Source organism: Gymnoscopelus microlampas (assembly GCF_963454915.1).
Source record: "Gymnoscopelus microlampas genome assembly, chromosome: 9".
Taxonomy (NCBI): domain Eukaryota; kingdom Metazoa; phylum Chordata; class Actinopteri; order Myctophiformes; family Myctophidae; genus Gymnoscopelus; species Gymnoscopelus microlampas.
In genome coordinates this window covers 6,159,923-6,176,942 of record NC_139946.1, presented here as the reverse complement: position 1 = coordinate 6,176,942, position 17,020 = coordinate 6,159,923, and the positions used below count along the sequence as shown (strand labels likewise).

The 17,020-nt window shown below is 41.5% G+C and overlaps 1 protein-coding gene across 1 annotated transcript in view; it reads left to right on the top strand.

The window, feature by feature from the left end:
• The window catches only part of fam20b (FAM20B glycosaminoglycan xylosylkinase), a 38,138-nt gene extending 21,410 nt beyond the window's left edge, over positions 1-16,728 (top strand). Inside the window, exons 8-9 of the mRNA XM_084067242.1 lie at positions 8,056-8,115; positions 15,004-16,728. Of these exons, the coding sequence (XP_083923368.1) occupies positions 8,056-8,115; positions 15,004-15,235 (292 nt within the window). The 3' untranslated portion in view covers positions 15,236-16,728. The remainder of the gene's footprint in view (positions 1-8,055; positions 8,116-15,003) is intronic.
• The last annotated feature ends 292 nt before the right edge of the window (positions 16,729-17,020 follow it).

Genomic DNA, 17,020 nt, shown 5'->3' with positions numbered 1-17,020 from the left:
TCGTCTGAAACCTCATGAAGAAGCAAAGGCGCAATGCCGACAGCAGAAGGCCAAAGCTAAGAAACAGAGACAAAGATCACTTGAATCCCCAAATGAAAAAACAAAGACGAGCCACAAATGCTGACAACATGACACAGCAAAGATTGCTACATTCTCTGGAAGAAAGAGTACAAGAGTCTGTAAAGAACAGAGAAAGGAAAAGAAGGCACTGCTCACAGTATTCAATAAATGAAAGACAACATCAACGAGCAGATTACACCAGTAAGAAAAGATGCTACAGATCACTTAAAGAAGTAGAAGACGTTCAAGTTGATGAAGCTGGTGCCGCATTCTTAAAGAAGATGTCAGAAAGTGGACCCAATTATGTCTGTTTCTCCTGTGAACGAATGCTCTACAGAGAAACAGTGGTAAAGTTAAAACTTGCAAAGTACACAGCAACAATAGATAATGTAAGTCTCCTGGACAAAGACCCAAATGCAATCAAGCAAAACAACACTTGGATCTGTCACACATGTCACCGCTCCATTAAAATGGGGAAACTCCCTGCACAGGCTTGGGCTTAGGGCTTAGGCTTAACTTATTACTGGATGCCATACCCCGAGAACTGCAGGATTCGCACCCGTCAGAGGAAAGGTTGGTAAGTCAACGTATTGCCTTCATGAAATTCGTTGGCTTGCCAAGAGGCAGACAAAAGGCAATCCACGGTAATGCCGTCAATGTGCCATCTGACGTACACACTATCATCAAATTACTGCCAAGACTTCCTGAGACTGCTGAAGTTGTTCCCCTGAAACTAAAACGAAAACTTGCCTACAAAGGACACTACATACATGAGTATGTGCGTCCAAAAAAGGTGCTTGACGCCCTACGCTGGCTAAAGCAACACAATCCTCTATACAATGATATTGACATCTGTAATGACTGGGAGGACCGCTGGATCCAAGAAAACAGTGAATTGTGGGAAGCCATGACGACACCACCACAACAACCTTACCTAAACAAGAATAAAATCACCTCTGAACTAGATCTATACCCAATTTAGAACATTTGTACAAGAAATTAACAGATTATGTTAAGTGTAAGGACCTGACCATCTATGATGTTCCTGGAGATGGAAACTTGCCCTGTTGGGCTACAACGCAAATTCTATGGCAGAAATGAAAGAAAAAAATCTTTCTTCTTTCAAAGATATTTTTCTAAATTTAACATCTACAAAACATATCTTGGAGAGTCTCTTTTCCTCGCCGTCCGTCTCTATGTGTCTGTCTGAGAACATCCAACATTGGTCAAGCTGCATGTGACATCACAATATGTTATATAAATAGGTAAGAGAGGATCAATCAGGAACAGTACTTTCCAGTACAAATTACCCGACCGTACGTGTGTGTCCGTCTGAGAACACCTAAGATTAAGACCTGCCAGTGGCTGGCAGGTCTATATTACATATTCTGTTGTAATATAAATAGCTTAGACAGGATCAATCAGGAACAATACTTTCCAGTACAAACTGAGATCACAGCTGAGATCACACAATGCAAATAACTCTCATTACGCAAACTGAAGAAGAAGGAAATTATCGTCTGAAACCTCATGAAGAAGCTTGCAAGGCGCAATGCCGACGGCAGAAAGCCAAAGCTAAGAAACGGAGACAAAGACGAAAACAAAGATTGCTACATTCTTTTTTTAATACAAGTAATAGATAAATAACCTTCTATTTTCTTCATCTTTTATTTCAAGATTGTTTTTATAAGTCGTAATATACACTTTGGCATTTTGATAAATGTTTACTAACTTTAACATTCACCTTTAAACAAACAATTTTTTTGTTGAAGATATATCTTTTACCCTACCTTTAAGTTTTAGAAATCATTTCTAAAATCAGCCTCAGATCATAGTAACAATGGCTATTCAATGGTTGATTTGATTGTGGTTGCTTACCACTTCTATATCTCATTAGTTATTGCTATAATAATATAATTACTATGACAGTAACATGTTCTATTTTTAGTAAGAATTAGAACATAAGAATTAGAACATTCCCAACATTCCCAACACAAGTCTGCTGGCGGAGACTTGTGCTCCGAGGAGCACATTTTCTAGTTTACATTATTTTATTGTCACTTTTAGCCAGTGGCACTGGAATAGGCTCTATGCACAGCAGCCATATTGTGAAGACATTCACAGGTGTTACCAATGATACTAATGAAGGCTCTGTTCCATTCTGGTCAAACAGAGTCAGGGTGCTGATATTGTGCATGTTGGCTCACTGGAAACACTCTGCTACACCAGTGGGTCTAAAGTTGGGGTCCAGGGACCCTCATGGGCTTCCAAATGACCCCCTACTGGTGTGTAACTCTGAGAGTGTACAAATGGAACCAAATGGACCCGTAAGGGTCCATTTGGTTCCATTTGTACACTCTCATAGTTATGGGGGTCGCGGAAACCACTGTGCTACACTAAATGGAACAGAGCCTTCATTAGTATCATTGGTAACACCTGTTAAGGAAGTGAAAAGATGGCTGCTGTGAATAGAGCCTATTGGGAGGGGAGGTGACCTTTGGTCCCACCACGTTTTGAATTATTACGGTCATTTGAATTATCAGCCGGCGGGCAGCATCTATTAGAGCCATTACGGTAACTAACTTGGATGCTTGCTGCACAATACATGCTATCAGAAGTCTGTGTCCAACAAGTTTATCCAATAGGCTGGGCTAAACCATGTCTGGGTGAATTATGTTTGTGAGTTGGTTTTATTCTATCCTGTAGTTATACAGTAACAATGCTTTGATATCATGTAGGCTGCTATATTAGGCTACTGTTGAAGACAAGGAATGAGTCCAACTGAAGCTCCATCGTAACATAACATATTTTGTCCCATGAAAACGTAATGTTCTATCAGTGCGTGTGTGTGTGTGTGTGTGTGTGAGAGAAATATATGTAACGTTCTATCAGAGAGAGAGAGAGAGAGAGAGGGAGAGGGGGGGTATGGGCAAAAATAGATTTTTGTTTCTAAAACAATGTGGCATCTATTGTTGGATATGTCTTCATTGTGACCACGGATACGCTCTAAAAGTGTGAATAACTCATTGAAAACAAACCGGGTCACAGTGGGGATACTTAATACACAGCATGAACCAAGCTGTCCTTATGGCCCGCTCTCACCTGTCCCTGCCTCCAGCCCAACCACCAACATCAAGCCAGAGTTCTAGTTGGTTGTGCATCACTGAAAATAGCAGATCTTTAAGCTTGCTGTGCAATGCGTCATGAGCTTGCAGATATGCTGTTTTGCATGACACTGCCATGCAACTAAGTATAAATCAGCTGTCACTCTTGATTAACAGATTTAAGTATGGCTACAAGCACATAATACGATAAGATAAATAAGATGTTTATTTTCCACTGTAATCAGAATACAACTAAATCGTGTTTTGCGCACCCACTTCAAATAGATTCAGAATCTCTTTATTGTCATTGTACTAGACGACGCAATTGAGGTAGCAATCCAACTCGGTGTATTAAAAAACAACATAAAAAATATACATTAAAAAGATATTACACAGTAAGTCCATTATATGGCACATCTGTCCATCAGTCCATCCACAGACTACACAAAGTCAAGTGTCTCAGGTTTGTGCAATGTGTTTAGAGCAATAACAGCTCTGGGATAAAAGCTATTCCTCAACAAAAAAAGTTTGTTTTTGCTTTGATGGCCTTATAGCGCCTCCCTGAGGGCAGCGCTTCAAACAGGTAGTGGGGGAGTCCCTGAGGATGCTGTTGGCTCTTCTGAAATGTTTCTTGTAGAGGTCCTCAGGAGACGAGGGCATGCAGTGATTCTCTGAGCTGTGTTTGTTTGACACCCTGAAGTGTCTTGTCTTTCTGCCACCGTGCAGCTGGCAAACCACAGGGGAATGCCGTAGCTCAGCGGCAGTCGATGTTCCTCAGTCAGTACCCCCTCAGAAAATACAGTCTCTGTTGTTGACCTTTTTCAGAAGTGCAGCGGCGTTTGTTTTCCAGGTCAGGTTCTCTGTGATGTTCATGCCCGGGCAGGAACCTAAAGTCTGAGACTCTCTCCACCTCCTCTCCAGCATCATTATACAAATACAAGTACAGCAGCATTATGCCATAAACTCTTAGGTCGTCAAGTCAAGTCTTAAAAGTCTGTCAAAAATAAGAACAAAACAAGATTATCCATAATTATACGTACAATATATCTTAAAGTAAGAAGTTAGACAACAAGAAACCAGAAACCAATCATTGTTTGTTGATGAGTAGCTAGACACAAGTGTAGTAGAATATCTGTCTTTAAATCAACAAGCATCATTGTTAAAGGCTGCACAAACCCATAGATACACAGTGTTCCCTCTCATATGAAACTAGAGTGGCATAATTTGGTTTGGGTTTGAGTATCATGTGGTTTTCAACGGTTTCTCACAAACTCCCCACTGAGATGGGGTCTTTTTTAAAGTTTTTTATCATAAGTTCAACACCAAACTCAACCATAACAATCTTTTTGGAAATGTTTTTCATGCAGTAAGAACATATTTCCTTTATTCTTCCTTGAAGTATTTTTCGTCTGTGATGATCAGAGCATCTCAGAAACTAGGACAGGCAAAGCGAGTGTTACTCAATGGAATTATCGTAGCAATTTGACATCTAAAATTGTTAGTAGTTTGCATTTGTAATGTTTCGGTGCAAAGATAATTGCCGTCCCTCGATGGGAGGGAAGCTGGCTTACATGTTTTGTGGGCAGCACAAGCAGACACTGACTAAACGGTACTTGTAACTGTCATTGAGTGCTGTCTGTCATTTTCTGTTATTGCTGTTGTATTGTTGCTGTATGTATTGGTGTCTGACAAGTACAGTGCTGTGAAAAGGAATTTCCCCTTGTGGGACAATAAAGTCTAAAAAGACAGACAGTAATGGGGAAGCACACAAGGAAGGCTCTGGTGTGATTAACCACTTTCAACCTGGGCATGTCATTATTAATAGTCAAAACTTTTTTCTAATCTTTATCAAAATAGTGCACACGTTAACCGATGTGACGCGATGTGAGCATGTAGATCAAGATCAGCTTTTTTTGCTATTTGTCATGCAGTGAACTACGGTATACAGAGGTTAGGGTTAGATCCTAGGCCAGCAGGGTATTGTGTGGTTCCTGAGGCTACATACAGTACAATATGTTTTAATTGTAAAGTGGTATTTTTAAATGAAAAACATCTCCATCCACACAAGCATTTTGGCACCTTGACAGTAATAATCTCCGCCCATGCTGTCCATGCATATCACATTTGACAACAACGTCCATGGAAAGGGATTTGTAGTTGTAGTAACTAGAGCTTAGATTTGTTGGTGGAATATGATCACATTTGTTCCCTTACTGTAGCTTCCACTGGAATTCATGTCAGCTTCCAAAGATTGCTGTGTTCTTTTCCTTGTGTCCTAAAATATCTTGTAAACCAATTCCACTATTATACATAGTAAATACTTGCAGTGCAAGTATAACTAGTTGTAATGTTATCTGTTGTGGGCGCCTGCTGGCCTAGCAGTCCAGGCGCATATCACATACGCTGATAATCCAGCTTGACAGCGTGTCGCCGGTTCGACTCCCGATCCCGACGACCTTTGCTGCGTGTCACCCCCCATCTCTCTCCCCATTTCCTGTCAATTCAATTCAATCTTTATTTAAGACTCAATGACCAATGTCTCCAAATCATGGGAGAGAACCAAGTAGAACTCTTCATAGGGTTAATTAAAATCTTAACATGATTGTCAGACTCTTCAAGATGACATATGAATTTGTACATTACATTTCTGTACATTACATTTCTGGTCAGTCTACTATCCTATCAATAAAGGCAGAAAAAAGCCCCCCAAAAAATGTTATCTGATAAGCATTAAGGAATCATGAAGCAGTGTTTAAACTTGGAGTCAGAAAACAGACATGTATTCACATTCTCCGTCCTGGCCTAGTTGGCTTGGCCGAGTTGACTGTGTCCTAGAAATGTTGTCTTTTATAGTGTGTCCTGGACCTTTAGTGTGCTTGCTCTGTAGTGATGGGACTGTGGCTAATGTCTTTTGATGGCCTTTCTAAACTGAAGTGCAGATAGAGCCTTAACTGGACTTGAGTTACAATTGTTCTTTGACCACTTTTTCCGTCCAAACCAAATTTCTTCGGCAAAAATAACCGATCTGCTATTTTTGGCTAATGTCCCCCCCCCCCCCCCCCCCCAGAACACGGACACTGGGGTTTGAGTGGTTCATGTAGATTCAAGTCCCCTTACTCCAGTTTGCTGTTTTTAAAATGCCATGGATCTGTATATCCCTAATGATGATTGGGTATTATTATATAAAAAAGTGTGCAGTAAGTGTTCAAATTGTGTTTTTAGCCGCATGCTGAAAGCATAGCGGCTCTATAAACAGCACTAGTCCTAGTCCGACACCCGAGTGACACCTAAGTGTCATTGGCTGTCCTGGCTGTCCTTCACACTTCCCGCCAATGGGGAGACGGCTCTCTGCAGCACCCGCCTCTCCTCCTTTGACACCTATTTGTCATTGGCTGTCCTGGCTGTCCTTCACACTTCCCCCCTTTAAGCCAATGGGGAGACGGCGCTTTGCAGCACCCGCCTCTCCTTCTTTGCAGCAGAGAGAGAGAAAGGGAGAGAGCTTCAGGCAGGAGGGTTAGCCTAAATGCTAGCATGCTTCATTAGACCTAGTTTGGCTATTAAGTTATTATTTGGCCATGTTCACACAGACTTCAATCTTAGCTATTGTTGGGAAGACCCGTGTGGTGTCACAAAATGTTGCCACCACTTATATAAAAAACATTAGAGCGTTAATCTGCGACGCTAAATGTTGCCAGGTTTGTCGAGAGAAACAAGCAATCAAAAAAACAAGTAATCAGGTCTATGAAAAGATTGGGGCCAAAAAAGCCTGCCGCATGCGGCTTTATTATGACTTTGGTCATTCTTGTTTCTCATTAAGTATACCTGGTTGGCACCTGAGTACCACCCTCTTCATAAAATGACTGCCCTGGCAGTTGCCATGGCTCTACCCAGTTGTTTATAAAATGGGTACCCACAGTCTTTACGTATTGATATGGTGCTGGACACCTACAACAACAAAGCTCTGGAAACTAAGAGATGATGCATAATATTGTGTTAGTTGGAATTGGAAATAGTAGTGCCCACGTGACAACCGCACTTCTCTCTGTGCAAAACACCTGTTGTTATTACAATACCACCTATAGGAAGGCTACATCTGTACCTTAATGGAAGCCTCTGGAACTCACTCTATAAAGAGTGCTGGGGGTGAGTTTCAGATTTCTTCTAACTTTATCTAAGACCTCTTTATAAAAGACCTGATTCACTGACCAGGTCCATTGTCTCCACAACACCACTTCTAGTCACTTGCTCAATCTATATGATCACCCTATAGTGTTGTTTCCTAGTATATACTGTATATGTCCTCTTTGTTCCTCACAAATGTGTCACCTTGATGAATGCTGGTGTGCCACAATGTTTTATTTATTCGTTCTGCTATGCAGTAGCCACAACAAAAAAGGCATTATCATTTCCACAAGAGTGCATTGGTTGTTTTTGTGCATGAACTTTATAACCTATACCAAACCCTATCTGTGTTTTCTTTTCTTTTTTTTCCTTTTTTGTGTGTACCTATGTCCACCAAAAAGTGATATTTCAAGCATATACTGTAACATTTATGCTGACCATGTGAACCTAATTATTTAGTAAGGGTGAAATTCTGTAGTGAATTGGGTTATCAAAAATGTACATATAAATATATAGGGTATTCAACATCGCTGGCAACATCCGTGCATGTACAGTCGGAGAAACGGCATTCATACTCGAAATGTCTTGAAATGTTCCTGAACTTGATGATACATGAATTATATATTGTACTGCTCAAGAAAAACAAACCTGTAGAAGCTTTGAAGCAGTGAACTGTAATCAAGGATTTAGTTACTACAGTTACTTGAGGAATTGATGGGGATAGGGGGTTAAACAAGGGCTAACACTTTCTTAATTCTTTCTTACGCAGCTTTGGGAATGCAGCTCTAGATGAACGAAGCATCCTCGCGCCTCTCTACCAGTGTTGCATGTGAGTATTCAAACCTACACCGTTGCTCTATATCAGTGGTTCTCAAACTCAAAGGACCCCCCAAGTCAGTTTGATATGCATTAGGCCACGGACCCCGCCCTTTCTATCTCTGGGACTAGGGTTGGGTACCGAAATACGGTTCCAAGTAGGAACCGATAAAGAAATGGTCGGTACCGGGTACCCATAAAAAATATGTAATTTCGGTTCTGCATATCGGTTCCTAGATGCGCTAAAAGCCGTTCAAACAAAGGCGTTTAGAAGTCCTACACAAACAGCACAATCTGCGCAAAAATCACAAATCCGGTAAAACACTGCTGTATGGAGATTGGAGAAGTATACATCAGTAGCGTCTCTCCGTATGGAGGAGTACAGCTGTTGCTTCTCTGCGAGCGCACTCAGCCCAGCCTCATTCCTCCCCGCACCGCCCCTCGCCCTCTCCCCTCACTCACCACTGTCTGAACTGAAGTAGTAAGGGAAGGAATAGTCTGCCCTGCAAACTTTTTAACCAAGATTTGCTGTTGTCATCTTGAATACTAGAATCCACATGTCAGAGGGTGTAACATTAGTTGGAAAACCAGCGCTAGTTAAGAACTCGCGCAGGGCAAAATAATTAACACCAGCTGTGAACGCTTCTGTTTGAGTGTGAGTGTGTGTGTGTGTGTGTGTGTGTGTGTGTGTGTGTGTGTGTGTGTGTGCGCGCGTGCGCGAGTGCGTCTTTCAAAAATGAAACTGAAAGTGACTTCTTCAAAAGGAAGGAATGGCAGACCTAATATTAATGCATTTTGGTTGTGTGTGCAATAATGCAACTGCAGACATTATAATGCCTTTTGCTAGGCTATTCAATATTAGTATTAATTTCTTGAATATGGCAGGGTAATGTTTTGAGGCATATTGTATTTTATTACTACACAATAGTAAATCAATAATTCTACACAATAAATAAATATGTTTGAAATAACTGATCTCAATATGGACCCATTATAGTTATGATACGTTTTGCCATAATCATGTAGCTCTACAACAGAGGCACAGCCATGGCAGCAATGGTACAAAAAAAACTTTAAAGAAAATGTATATATATTTTTTTTAAATTAATAATTTCCGGCTATTCGGTTTTCGCCCAAGTGTTTCCTGTATTCGGTATTCGGTTTCGGCCAAGAATTTTCCATTCGGTGCATCTCTATTAAATAAACATTTGACCTCTTATTTTTTTTTTACCATTTTGGAACCGAAATATGGAACCGATAGGATCCGATAAGCAGAACCGGAAGCGGACTCGTAAAAATCCTAACGACACCCATCCCTATCTGGGACCCCTATCTTCACTATAAAACCCGAAGTCAGAGAGTGTGCAAATACGGGCCCATTTGATTCCATTTGCACACACTCTGAGTTTATAGACGAATCCTCAAGAGCGCTGGCACTGCGCTGCCATAGCTGCGGTGTCGCTGTGCAGAGCGGCAGCCGCTCGACACTGCAGTTATGAATGCCCTTCTGTGGATTAGTCTATACAGACCCATAACTCCTCGAGGACCTGTGAGAATGCCCGACTGGAAACCGTACAGATCCATGACGTTGGTTTAACCCGAAGGTGTGTTTATTCGGCATTTGAACACGTGTGGCTCTTCACTCACAGGACTCTCATGACAAACCTATCTAGATACAGTGGTGGAAAGTAACAAAGTACATTTACTTAAGTACTGTACTTAAGTACAAGTTTGAGGTATTTGTACTTTACTTGAGTATTTCCAATTTCCAATACTTTTACTTCTACTCCACTACATCTCAGAGGCAAATATTGTACTTTTACTCCACTACATTTATTTGAGAACTTTAGTTACTAGTTACTTTTCAGATATAAATTATGATATAATGAAACACACATTAACCACTTTAACCTTATTTTATACCTAGGATATTTTGAAAATAGCCGATCTACAAGCTCACAACGCGTCGCATCGCGACGCGTTGTGAGCTTGTAGATCTGCTGTTTTCAAATATTTAGTACTTTTAGTTTTGGTACTTTAATTACATTTTGATGCCAACAAGTTTGCACTTTTACTCAAGTACATTTTGAATTCTGGACTTTTACTTGAAACAGAGTAATATTTATATTGCAGTATTGGTACTTTTACTTAAGTAAAGAATTTGAGTACTTTTTCCACCACTGTCTAGATATCATCTGGCAGCAGCCGTTTATGCCCAGGTGACCTAGACTGCACCATTCAAATGGGCGTGTTCTCAAACATACAATAAATACATGAATACATAAATAAACACAATAAATACATACATCTACATATTATATTAACAATCTTAATGAACTTCAGAAGTAATGATTCCTTCTCAGTACAACTTAAATATCATTAGCAATTACCAAAACACATCACAACCACCCCCTCTGCCATCCTGACTATGGTCCAGCCCAATTATACTGGAAACAACAGGTGTGTGTGGTTAAGCATTCAATCAAACTTAACGATCAAACTTCCCATACTATTGCACTTCTCTATGGCATTCTAAACATTACACTTGCTCATCATGACTTGCAACTTGAACGTGACAATGGAAAACATAAACTCAGTAGGACAATATTTACCAAAGTAATAATTCAAGAAGCGAGTTGGGTAATTTTCCCACGTCATTTTTCAGCCGGGAAGTTTCCAGCTTGATTTGCTCTCAATGTGGTTCCTAAATGAACTTGCTGTAAATGTTCTTTTCTGTCACATTACCAACATCTCTCTTATTTCTCTGTCTCTGTCACTCTCTCTTAAAAGGCTCCTTTTATTGTGAGAAATGTCATACATTTCCCTCTCTCTGAAAACTGTGGGGGAAGGGCGTCCAAACTGGCTTAAAAATAATGACCAAGTAACGAAGGAAGGAAGGAAAGGGTGGACTGGGCTGATAACGCGGTGCTTCATCGGTGCAAATCAGCACACGATATTCCCATTTATTACACAGATTGGTCAGTCACTGAATTCAGCTGCCTGTTATTTTTCATTATACAACAGGTAGTTCCGACCAAGCAATCTGATTGGTTGAAATGGCTATCTAGCCGTGCTACAAACCAGCATGATAGCACGGGCCTAATCACATTAATAAATCACTCCGCACTGCAGTCCGCACCTGATTAGACCATATATGGCACAGCTGTGCTGTGACGTCACGCTGTCCCACGGTAGGAAAACAAACAGACAGTAGCCTGACCCACCGCCGCCACCGGTGAACAAACAGCTATGCAAAATGGACTATGTATGCGAAAATAGCCGATCTACAAGTTCACAACGCGTCGCCATCGCAACGTGTTGTCAGCTTGTAGATCAGCTATTTTGGCCACGTGACACGGTCGTACAACGGAGCATATACAGTAGCCTACTGGAATCAGCTGTGTTGATGAGACGGTGCCTCAGAGCGCTGCTACAGGGACTATTTAATGTCTCAGTCAAATAAACTCTTCTCTTTACAGGGAAACGGATAATAGCGAAACATTTTTATTATGAATTGCCCCACAATATAAACATTATTGGCTCCGCCTCGTTCCTGACCGCATCACTGGCGTGCCAATAATGGCGGTAAAGCACACCCTCTCGTGTAATATTGCTTAAATAATGACCGCTGCTATCAGCAACAGGCCGATGGACACAATGCACCTGCATCAACCAATTAATTAACCAATCTGCAGTTCTTAGTTTTTGCAGTAGGCCTATTCAAGAAGAGAGCCATGTAAACAAACACATAATGTCATTTTACAGCAAAACGGTACACTAAATGTAACTAATGTTTTGACATAATATTGATTAACATTTGATCAACACCTTTTTTTTTACCGTAAGCAATTCAATTAAAGGAGTTATTTCTCAACAATGACCTGCTCACCATTCATTTGCATATGTACTGGACTTGTAAGGTATTACATCAAATTGTGGCGAGCTGTGTCTGTGGCGGGCGCACAGATGTACGAGATGGGCAAAAAAGGAATCCCTGGACCTTCATCAGGTATATCGCACAGATGTCACTGGTAGGCGGTTTACTGAACTGTCCACACCCCTCCTCTGAGACACAGACAATGTAGACAAAATGGTACCATGACCATCTTATAAGCAAGGGATAATGCATGGGGAGGTAGTCATTATTGAAATTTAAAGCCCGACAGGGCGATTAACCACCGAGGCGCAGCCGAGGTGGTTAATCGCCCTGAAGGGCTACACGGCTACTTAATAAATACATAAATACATTTACCCAAAAGTAACAACAAAACGAAGTATTTCCTTGCTTACGGCAATGAAAGTATTCCATAAGTATTGGGCTGGGCGGACAAGTTCGCCTCGCAAAAACAAATGACGAAATGGAAAAAAACTCGCCCCAAAACACACATTCTATTTACTGCCGATTTGCCTGTAATACCGCCGGATTTGCCCCGGGGCGACTGTGTTTTGGGGCGAGCGTTTTGGTATTCCCCCGTTGTTGTGCCACGATAAACAAGGAAGCGCAGTGGATCAAATAGAATGACTTCTCGGTTATTGCATCGTCTATTTCTCACTTCAAATGTTTTCAAAAACATTCTTGAGAGCAACGTTTAGTTGTAAATTACATTGTTTGTTTGTTTACATGGCTGTCATGTTGGATAAAGCATATAACCAAGCAGCACAGGTTGACATGAGCAGGTGTTCTGAGTCTCTGATTACACAGCGGTCCGTTATAGAGCTCATCGGTCATTATCCAGAAATAATGACCGATGACTGACCAATCAGAATCGAGCATTCAACCAAGCCGTGTAATAATGAGCATTAGTGAGGACCAATTATATGAAGAGTGGTTGAAAATGGGTGAAGTTGTCCTGAGCTGGTAACGTTTCGACAGACTGAACTTCTCTTTTCTTTCTCACGTTTCTCTCTTGCACTCTCTGACTGTCAGTCAGCAGTGTCGCTTGGCTTTCGCACTGCTTTTGAAGTAGGCGGTTCATATTAATCAAACCTACCGCATCAGCTGAGATGATCAACATTCTCATCACAAAGAAACTTTAACAATAATGAACATCTTCCAAAAGAAAACTGACCAGAATACCCTGTCAGAATCAAAATAAAAAAACTATTGGTACATCAGAGGTTTACAGGTATAATAAAGTAGTTTTTTTCCCCATTTGTAGTTTCCAGGAAAGGGCAGAACAACAGAGATTGGACATCCACTACACTCCCAGGATGCTGGTCTCCTCAACATATAATAAAATAACATTTGGGGGCAGAGCATTCACACATCGTGCCTTCTATCTCTGGAATGCTCTCCCTCAAGTTGTTAGAGATGCCGACTCTCTGGGCATGTTTAAATCTAGGCTAAAAACCTCATCTTTTTTTCCCCTGCATTATGGTTCCTCCTAGTTTTATTGAATTTATTGCTACATGGTTTATTGCTACGTTCTTGCCCTGTGGTTTTTAAATATTGTTCAAAATGTGTTCTCTTTTCTTTCCTTTTTTTGTCGTTCTGTACTTTTTCAGAACTGTGTACTGCCCCATGGTAATTTGTATGTCCATGCATGCGGGCACATTTTACTGTGTTTCTTGGCTACTATGTCTTTTTTGTATGACCTGTTGTGAAGTGCACAGAGACCCCTTGGGGTGATGGTGCTCTATAAATAGAAATAAACTGAAACTAAGCTAGAGCAATTATACAGAACATAATAGCCTAACAGGTATATACATGAGAATAATAATAGCACTTTGTAATTAAACAGTAGAAGCGGATGTGTACATAAAAGGTGCAGCAAAACACCTGTGGAGAAGTGGAGCAATGGAGCATTGGCCTTTGTGCAAAAATAGGGTCATGTGCAGGTTAAGTAGTTTCACCTTCGATGTGATTATGCTCAAACAGAAAAGAATGTGTCTCTCAAACTCAGGTCAGGACATGATGGTTAGAGTTCAGGTAAGTGGATAGCTCAGGATATGGTTAGATTTCAGGAAAGAATACAAGTGAAAAGAAATGGTCAAGAATGCCTATGCCTAGGTCAGAGAGTTTTATTGTCGGTATCAAACTGAATCTACCATCCGCTCCCAGTACTTGCCGCACCCAAGCCGTGCTACACATACGTTGAGTTGGCGGCGCCCGCGGCGAGTGCTCTATACCGACCGAGCTACCCGGACACTGCCTTATAACCTGCTAGAAACACGAGTTGCCTAGACAGCCAGTGTTCCTTGCTTTTTAACCCATTAAGACCTGGAACTGTCATTTTTAGATTTGAGCTAAAAAGCATTATTTTACACTTTGGGCTATTCAAAAATAGCAGATCTACAAGCTCGTAGCGCGGCACTCGGTGCCGCGCTATGAGCTTGTATATCTGCTATTTGAAAATGTGTGCAGATCTTTGAATATATATATATTTTTAAAGCGAACATTTTTAACTCAAATCTTTTCTTCTGGGGGTCTCTGGAACAAAATACTTTGATGGGGGTCTGCGGCCAAATACATATAATTTTGGGGGTCCTTGACATGAAAAAGATTGAGCACCACTGATATAGAAACATACGTTTTTCAGAAAATTGTTGAGATTTAGGAGACATGTAGAATCGGCTTCAGGTCTCAATGGGTTAACTCTGTGCATTACCCTAATACTGATCATTATTTCTGCTACCTTCAGGGGGAGCTTCCTCCTTTGTTACTTTTTCATACTTTTGGGCCAGTTCGGAAGCCTTTAACCCACGTCTTTGTGGTAAGAGAGAGAGTGACAGGGGGAGAGAGAGGGAAAATATACACCTGACTGACATGCTTTTGCTGCATTCAAGGAGCGTCGTGCTTCATTACTTTTTCACTCTCTTAAAAAGTCCATGGGAAATGTCAAATATTTCCCAAGCAGATGGCGATCACATCAAAGCATTAACGGTGTTCTCTGTGTTCTAGGGTGCGCGTGTCTACATGGAACAGACTAAACCTGCTGAGGAGCGGGGCTCTGAGCGCGGCCCTGCGCCAGGCCTTGGCCTTCGACCCCATCAACCCCATCCTGGCCGAGCCACACATGGCCGCCCTGGACAGGCGTCTGTCAGGGGTCATTGCGACCGTCAAGCAGTGCATGGAGTCCCACGGGCCCGACAACACTCTGATCGAGGATCGAATGAACCTGCCCCACCCTTAAAAGAACAAACGACAAACAATAACTATAGCAGGAGCGACGAGAGAAGACCAAGGAAGGGGGCCAGAACTTGACTTCACTTTACCTCCTATGCCTCAAGAAAGACAAAAGAGAGCTGAGAGATGTGAGGAGGAGGCCGACGACGTAATGAACCATTCTGAGAGCAGGAACCGCCTGGTTTGTAAGAAACGACATGGCGGTGTGGATAAAAGGGTTGACGAGTGCGTTTTTCACACTGTGTCACCAGCCAGAGAGGAGTTGAGGAGAAAAAAAATGCCACGGTTCAAGAGGTGAAAGCATCTTTTGTAAAAAAGCATTTGAACTCCTCGTGTCTGTGGTCCCACGCGTTATAAACTTTCCCTCAGGACTTTTGTGCACTTGGACAGTATCTGCTGTATATCTGAATGCTCCCACGTCTACTACTACTACTATTAACTACTACTGGCTGTGTAATGATAATGCATCCATACATGCCTTGTGCCAAAACCTCCGTTATTGTCCAACGTTTTCCCCCAGGGGGAAAGCTTAGGCCATAGGACTGAGCTTGCAGAGTTATGGAGACAAGTCAGAAGAGAAGGGTGCGATAATGGCCATATCCCACGACCCCACCCCCCACCAAAACTACCAAGCTCCTGGTGCTGGTGAAGTAGTAAAAGATAGAGGAGAGCGGTACGACAATTTCAGAACATACTGTTGCGATGGGTTCGCTAGGTGACTGAGAAGCGGTTGAGAGATTGAGTCGGTATCCATTCGTCAAGACGGTCCATCGTTTCTTATATTCCGAAGAGAATGACAATTTGAATTCCACTTTGATTTCAGCAAAGATGGTAATGAACCCAACCTGCCCAGCCAGTGTGTACATATGAAACTAACTTGTTAAATAGTGTTAAAGAGACTAAATATGCGAACAATAATGTTATGAAACTTTCTTGTGTGTGTATATATATATGTGTGTGTGCGCGTGTGTGTGCGCGAGCAAGCGAGTGTGTGTGTGTGTGTGTGTAAGAAAGTGCCATACTGTACAGTGAGAATGCTACTGATGTGAGGGGACGATAAAGTCAGATGTATGGTTGGGTACATTTTCAAATATTAAAATAATGTCTATTTAGACAAGGTTTCTACGTTGTCATCATTTCCTCCGTACAGGATGTTCCTGGGCACAAAACTAAGAACATTTAGTTCTTTGTTTTTTTTTCAGAACATTTAGTTCTTAGGCTTTTTTTCAGTGAGGCTGGCTGTTTGCCATTATTTTATCTGAGACACACACAAAACACCTACAGTATGTCAAAGGATGTGTGTGGGCTGTGGTAGTCAATGATCAGCTTGATACGATGTAATGGTTGCGCCCCCAGCGCCGTACCTGGAATTTCCTCCTCTGTCTGGTTTTGATGTCTATCAAGTTCATTTCAAATGGCCCTCTGTCCCATCTAAACAACATTGTTGATCGTCACATTTTCTCTCTTCCCTTCCATTCCATATGAATCAAATCGTAAGACAACGTTCCCTACTGTTAGGTCAACGACAAGTCTCCCTGTGGCAATAAAAATAATGTCTATTTAGACAAGGTTTCTATGTTGTGGCATGTGTGTGTCAACGTCAAGTCTCCCTGTGGCCTGTGTGTTTTGACATGATATGATAGCCTATGTGTTATTACAGGGCTTCTGCTTGGAATTCCCCTTTGATCATATACTTCAGTTACAAATCATCTCTTACCACAAGAGGTCATAGTTACAACCTGACATTTAATGTACAAACAAAGCCAAACGGTTGCAGTAGCTCTGTTATAAA